Genomic DNA, 7773 nt, shown 5'->3' with positions numbered 1-7773 from the left:
CTGGGAGTCAGCTTGAGATTCCCTCTCTCCCTCTCCTTCTATCCCCCCATTCTCTCTCTCTCTTTCTCTCCCTCTTTCTAAAATAAATAAATAAATCTTTAAAAAAGTAGTAATCTTAATGTCAGTAAGGAAAAAAATGAGCACATTGCTATACCACTGGTGAAAATAATTAATTGCTTCTTGTTGTATGTTTCATAAACACAAGAATATTTGGGTTTTTAAAAAAATTTTATTTATTTATTTGAGAGAGAGTGAGAGAGAGAGAAAGCATAAGAGGCGGGAGGGTCAGAGAGAGAAGCAGACTCCCCACTGAGCAGAGAGCCTGATTTGGGACTTCATCCTGAGACTCTGGGATCATGGCCCGAGCCAAAGGCAGATGCTTAAATGACTGAGTCCAGGAATACTTGTTTTGCCCACTTCTATACCTCTATAGGATAGAAGAGTGCCTAGCATGTGGTAGGCGCTCCGTATATGTTGAATCAATTAAGAGTTTTCTCACAAATCAGTCTTGGAGCAAAGATGATGGTGTAGTAAGAGGATCCTAGACATGTCTTGTCCCTCAAACACAAACAGATAATTATCAAATCATTCTGAATACCCAAGAAATCGACCTGAAGACTGACAGAACAAACTGCACAACTAGAGAGAGAGAAGAGGCCACCTGGAGGAAGGTAGGGAAATTGGGAGTTGTGGTTTGGGAGAGAAATGGATCATGGCTGCTTTGGAGGGAAAGAAGCCCTGTTCACAGAGAAAGGTGATAGAGCGTGGAACGCACAGGGATATGCACGAGGAGAACATTTCCCCAAAGCCATTGGCTGGGCAAAGGAGAGGGGCCAATTTTTGTCAGTTTTTGCAACCAGTGAGTCTCAAAGACAGGAATTTTAAAGGTCGGTGGGCTTGGCTAGGATAGACCCCAGAAGGCATTGCCCTACTCCTGGAGAAAAGGCAAGCAAAAAACCCTAGGGCAGATGGAGCAATCTGAGGATTGCCTAAGGCACACAAGGAGAGACTGTTAACCCTTCTTGAAGTGCATTTGTGAGAGGTGGCATTCACAGAGACACCTCTCTGGGGACAAAGGAGCCAATGGTCACCATTTCCCTTCCCTCTCCTGACCTTGAGCATACAGAAAACCTGCTAAAGGTGGCTAACCCATACACTGGCTATTTAGCCTGCTTTGCTCCAAATCCCATGACCTTGTGCTCTACTGTGACTGTTCTTTTTAGTCAAAGCTTCATTCATTCCAGAGCAGCTAGACCCTACCCCAGATAACCAGCCAGTGCAAGCCCCTGCCAAAGTGTGTCCCTGAAGTTTGGAGTTTTAAAAGTCAGCAGGCTTGGCTAAGATAAAACCCAAAGTGAACTGCACTGCTATAGGCAGGCAAGCAACCCAGAGAAAGACAGCTCAAAAACAGCAATCTGAAATAGTGCCTGCCTTTTCTGGGACATAAAAGAAAGATATTCATTCTTCTGAGAGTGCTTCCCTGAGAACAGCAAAGCATGGCGACACCTTTCCGGGGACAAAGAAGCTGGCTGGCACCATTTCCTCCCTCACCCTTCAGCATAAGCATAAAAAGACACAGTGCTAACACTGGCTGCCTAACCTGCTTACAACAAATCCTGCCCTCTGGGCTCTGCTGGTACTACCATTCACTGACAAGTGGGCCTCAGTCCCACTGCATCAGGCTCCTTCTCCAGAAGACCAGCAGAAACCCCTTCCCACACTATGTCTCCCACCAGAAACTTCTGCAAAGCTTCAGTTCTAGTGGAAGTAGCATCAGGGCTCATTTAACAAGCAGACCAGAGCACATCTAGTTAAAATTCACCACATTCTGGCCAAGATCCAAACACTGCCCACTGCAGGCAAGGAGAGCTTCTGGAGACCACTGGCCTGAAGGATAGAGCAACCAAAGCACAGCAGGAGAATGCATGCAGCATACACCAGAGAAAACTCTGAAGCACCAGGCCCTCCCTGGACACTATATGGCTCTTCTTCATAAAGCAATTACTCTCAGGAGCAGGAAAGATAAGAGGCTTTTCTAACACACACAAGAGGACAAGGACTTAGACAAAATACCAAGATGGAATAATTAATCCCAAAAGAAATAATAAGATAAGGTCACAGCCAGAGATCTAAGCAAAACAGATAAAAGTAACATGGCTGATGGAGAATTTTAAGCAAAAATCATAAGGATATTTGCTTGGCTACAGAAGAGCAAAGAAGACATCAGGGAGACCCATACTGCAGAGAAAAAAGAGTTAAAAAACAGTCAGAATAGAAAAATATAATAACTGAGATTCAAAATAGATTGGATGTAATTACCACAAGGATGGAAGAAGCAGAGGGAAAATAAGTGATATAGAAGATAAAATCCTGGAAAATAAAGAAGCTGAACAAAAGAAAGAAATTGTCATGGAACATGCCAATAAACATAGGGAACTCAGTGACTCCATCAAACATAATAACATTTGTATTATAGGAATCCCAGAAGAAGAGAGACTAAAGGGGGCAGAAGGTTTATTTGAGGAAACAATAGCTGAAGACTTCCCTAATCTGGGTAAGGAAATAGACGTTGAAATCCAGGAGTTACAGAGAATTCCCATCAAAATCAACAAAAGAAGGCCAATACCATGACATATTGTAATTAAATTTGCAAAATATGTTTTTTCGTAATGGGTTTGCTGCCAGAACACAGGTGTCAGGAAAACCATGCTCAACCTAAACCAAAATGGGAAAGGAAAAGACTCACATCAACATCGTCATCATTGGACACGTAGATTCAGGTAAGGCTACCACTACTGGTCATCTGATCTACCAATGTGGTGGGATCGACAAAAGAACTATTGAATATTTTGAGAAGGAGGCTGCTGAGATGGGAAAAGGTTCCTTCAGGTATACCTGGGTCTTGGATAAACTGAAAGCTGAACACGAATGTGGTATCACCATTGATATCCCCCTGTGGAAATTGAAGACCAGCAAGTATTATGTGACCATCATTGATACCCCAGGACACAGAGACTTTATTAAAAACATGATTACAGGCATGCCTTAGGCTGACTGTGCTGTCCTGATTGTTGCTGCTAGTGTTGGGGAATTTGAAGCAAGTATCTCCAAGAATGGGCAGACCCTTGAGCATGCCCTTCTGGCTTACACACTGGGTGTAAAACAACTAACTGTTGATGTTAACAAAACGGATTCCACTGAGCCACCCTACAGCCAGAAGAGATAGGAGGAAATTGTTAAGGAAGTCAGCACCTACATTAAGAAAATTGACTACAACCCCGACACAGTAGCATTTGTGCTAATTTCTCATTGGAATGGTGACAACATGCTGGAGCCAAGGGCTAACATGCCTTTCTTCAAGGGATGGAAAGCCACCCGTAAAGATGGGAATGCCAGTGGAACCACACTGCTTGAAACTCTGGTTTGCATTCTGCTGCCAACTTGTCCAACTGACAAGCCCTTGGCATCTGCCTCTAGGACGTCTGCAAAATTGGTGGTATTGGTACTGTCCCTGTGGGCTGAGTGGAGACTGGTGTTCTTAAACCTGGCATGGTGGTCACCTTTGCTCCATTCAATGTTGTAACTGAAGTAAAGTTTGTTGAAATGCACCATGAAGCTTTGAGTGAGGCTCTTCCTGGGGACAATGTGGGCTTCAATGTCAAGAATGTATCTGTCAAAGATGTTCATCATGGCAATGTAGCTGGTGACAGAAAAAATGACCCACCCATGGAAGCAGCTGGCTTCACAGCTCAGGTGATTATCCTGGACCATCCAGGCCAAATCAGTGCTGGATATGCACCTGTGCTGGATTGTCACACAGCTCACATTGCTTGCAAGTTTGCTGAACTGAAGGAGAAGAGAGATCGTCATTCTGGAAAAAAGCTAGAAGATGGCCCTAAGTTCTTGAAATCTGGTGATGCTGCCATTGTTGATATGGTTTCTGGCAAGCCTATGTGTGTTGAGAGCATCTCTGACTATCCTCCTCTGGGCCATTTTGCTGTTCGTGACATGAGACAGACAGTTGCTGTGGGTGTCATCAAAGCAGATTGCTATAACTGATTCATGAATTCTGTCAAACTGCAGGATAAAAATCAATGTACAGAAATCTGTTGCATTTCTATACACAAATAGTGAAGCAGCAGAAAGAAAAATCAGGGAATCAATCCGATTTACAATCGCACCAAAAACTGTAAGATACATAGGAATAAACCTAACCAAAGAGGTAAAAAAACTGTACTCTGAAAAATAGAAAACACTTATGAAAGAAATTGAACATAACAAAAAGAAATGGAATAACATTCCATGCTTATGAATTGGAAGAAAAAATATTGTTAAAATGTCTATACAACCCAAAGCAATCTACACATGTAATGATCCTTATCAAATTACTGCCAGCATTTTTCACAGAGCTAGAAAAATCCTAAAATTTGTATGGAACCGGAAAGACCCCAAATAGCCAACGCAATCTTGAAAAAGAGAAGCAAAGGTGGAGGCATCACAATTCCGGACTTCAAGTTATATTGCAAAGCTTAGTGGTCAAGACAGTATGGTACTAGTGCAGAAAGAGACACATAGATCAATGGAACAGAATAGAAAACTCAGAAATGGACCCACAGCTATATGGTCAATTTTTCTTCAACGAATCATGAAAGAATATTCAATGGGAAAAAAGTCTCTTCAACAAATGGTGTTGTGAAAACTGGACAGTAACATACAGAAGAATAAAACTGGACCACTTTCTTACACCATACACACACACAAACTCAAAATGGATTTAAAAATTTAATATGAGTCCTGAAACCACAATAATCCTAGCAGAGAGTACAGGCAGTAATGTCTTTGACATTGGTTATAGCAAGTTCTTTCTAGATAAGTCCTCTGAGCTAAAGGAAACAAAAGTAAAAATAAACTATTTGAACTACATCAAAATAAAAAGGTTTTGCACAGCAAGGGAAACAATCAAGAAAACTAAAAGGCAACCTACAGAATGGGAGAATATATTTGCAAATTACATATATGATAAAGGGCTAGTATCCAAAATCTATAAAGAACTGCTGAAACTTAACACCCAGAAAACAAATAATGCAGTTAAAAAATGGGCAGAAAGCATGAATATACTTTATTCCAAAGAAGAAATACAGATGGCCGATGGACACATGAAAAGATGTTCAAAATCACTTATCATTATGGAAATACAAATTAAAACTACAATGAGATATCATCTCACACCTGTCAGAATGACTAAAATTAGCAACATGGGAAACAGGTGTTGGTAAGGATGCAAAGCAAGTGAAACACTCTTACACTGTTTGTGGGAATGCAAACTGGTGCAGCCACTCTGGAAAACAATATGAAAGCTCTTCAAAAAGTTGAAAATTGAACTACACTATGATCCAGCAATAGCACTACTAACTATTTACTCAACAGATACAGAAATACTAATTGAAGGGATAAATGTACCCTGATTTTTTAAAGATTTTATTATTTTTTTATTTTTAAGAGAAAGAAAGAGATTAATGGGGGGGCAGAGGGAGAGGGAGAGAGAGAATCTTAAGCAGGCTTCATGCTCAGTGTAGAGCCTGATGTGGGGCTCAATCTCACAACCCTGAGATCATGACCTGAAATCAGGAGTCAGATGCTTTAACCAACTGAGCCACCCAGGCACCTCTGTACCCTGATGTTTATAGCAGCATTATCAACAATAGCCAAATTAGGGAAAGAGCCCAGATATCCATCGACTGATGAGTGGATAAAGAACATAGTGGTATGTGAGTGACGAGTGGTGGCCGAATCAGGGGGACATCAAGGGACGTTCAGGCAGGGACCATGGCGGACGGCAGCTCGGAGCGGGCTTATGGGCGCATCGTCAAGTTGGAGGTGGACTACAGCGCCACGGTGGATCAACGACTGCCCGAGTGCGAGAAGTTGGCCAAGGAAGGAAGACTTCAAGAAGTCATTGAAACCCTTCTCTCTTTGGAGAAACAGACCCGCACTGCTTCTGATATGGTGTCTACATCCCGCATCTTAGTTGCAGTAGTGAAGATGTGCTATGAGGCTAAAGAATGGGATTTACTTAATGAAAATATTATGCTTTTGTCAAAAAGACGGAGTCAGTTAAAACAAGCTGTTGCAAAAATGGTTCAACAGTGCTGTACTTACGTTGAGGAAATCACAGACCTTCCAATCAAACTTCGATTAATTGATACCCTATGAATGGTTACAGAAGGAAAGATTTATGTTGAAATTGAGCGTGCTCGACTGACGAAAACGTTAGCAACTATAAAAGAGCAAAACGGTGACGTGAAAGAGGCCGCCTCCATTTTACAGGAGTTACAGGTGGAAACCTACAGGTCAATGGAAAAGAAGGAGAGAGTGGAGTTTATCTTGGAGCAAATGAGGCTCTGCCTAGCTGTGAAGGATTACATTCGTACACAAATCATCAGCAAGAAAATTAACACCAAATTTTTCCAGGAAGAAAATACAGAGAAATTAAAATTGAAATATTATAACTTAATGATTCAGCTGGATCAACATGAGGGATCTTATTTGTCTATTTGTAAGCACTACAGAGCAATATATGATACTCCCTGTATACAGGCAGAAAGTGAAAAGTGGCAACAGGCTCTGAAAAGTGTCGTCCTCTATGTGATTTTGGCTCCTTTTGACAACGAACAGTCAGATTTGGTTCACCGAATAAGTGGTGACAAGAAGTTAGAAGAAATTCCTAAATACAAGGATCTTTTAAAGCTTTTTACCACAATGGAGCTGATGCGTTGGTCCACACTTGTTGAAGACTATGGAATGGAATTAAGAAAAGGGTCTCTTGAGAGTCCGGCAACTGATGTTTTTGGTTCTACAGAGGAAGGTGAAAGAAGGTGGAAAGACTTGAAGAACAGAGTTGTTGAACATAATATTAGAATAATGGCCAAGTATTACACGAGGATAACAATGCAGAGGATGGCTCAGCTTCTCGACCTGTCGATGAGTCAGAAGCTTTTCTTTCGAATCTAGTAGTTAACAAGACCATCTTTGCTAAAGTAGACAGGTTGGCAGGAATTATCAACTTCCAGAGACCCAAGGATCCAAATAATTTATTAAATGACTGGTCTCAGAAGCTGAACTCACTGATGTCTCTAGTTAACAAAACTACACACCTCATAGCCAAAGAGGAGATGATACATAATCTACAATAAGGGTCTCAACACCCCTAATGCTTTTAGAAAAGAGTTAAAATTGGAAGTCATAAAAAAAAAAAAAGACTGTCATGGTGTAAATGTTGGGTTTGTTTGTTTGTGTTTTCTATATTCTCAGCTCCTTTGTCTAAAATTTAAAAGATAGTGAATATGTTTAAGGCCCCTTTTGACCTTTCAGCTCCCTGATTTTATCGTTAACTTTGCATTTGCAATTGGTGCAAAAAAAAAAATACATTTCTATTGTCTACATACTCAAAAAATTGTGTCGTAACTTACCCAAATGTGTTTTTCTGTCATTTGAAAACTTTTTAGCTGTCATTTGTTCTCATTCAGCTAACAACCATAATTATAATAATAAACGTATATGCACATTGACTTTCTATAAAAAAAAGAACGTAGTGGTATATAAATACAATAGAATATTACTCAGCAATAATAAAGAATGAAATCTTGCCATTTGCAAGGATGTGGATGGAGCTAAAGAGTACTATGCTATGCGAAATAAGTCAGTCAGAGAACGATAAATACTATATGATTTCACTCATATGCAGAATTTGGTTGAGTGTGTGATGGGTATTAA

At 40.7% G+C, this 7773-nt stretch overlaps 1 protein-coding gene and 1 pseudogene across 1 annotated transcript; both read left to right on the top strand.

Moving 5' to 3' along the window:
* Positions 1 to 2725: 2725 nt before the first annotated feature.
* LOC113930422 lies at positions 2726 to 4059 on the top strand (annotated as a pseudogene).
* A 1714-nt stretch (positions 4060 to 5773) lies between these two features.
* Positions 5774 to 7546, top strand: LOC113931221 (26S proteasome non-ATPase regulatory subunit 12-like). The gene is given in 2 exon segments (XM_035725617.1): positions 5774 to 6973; positions 6976 to 7546. Coding segments are annotated over 2 exon segments (1365 nt in total). The 5' UTR covers positions 5774 to 5826; the 3' UTR covers positions 7194 to 7546.
* The last annotated feature ends 227 nt before the right edge of the window (positions 7547 to 7773 follow it).

This window comes from Zalophus californianus, chromosome X, assembly GCF_009762305.2.
Source record: "Zalophus californianus isolate mZalCal1 chromosome X, mZalCal1.pri.v2, whole genome shotgun sequence".
In the NCBI taxonomy this organism is placed as follows: domain Eukaryota; kingdom Metazoa; phylum Chordata; class Mammalia; order Carnivora; family Otariidae; genus Zalophus; species Zalophus californianus.
The sequence above is the reverse complement of the archived record's forward strand: the minus strand, read 5'-3'. Positions and strand labels throughout refer to the sequence as shown.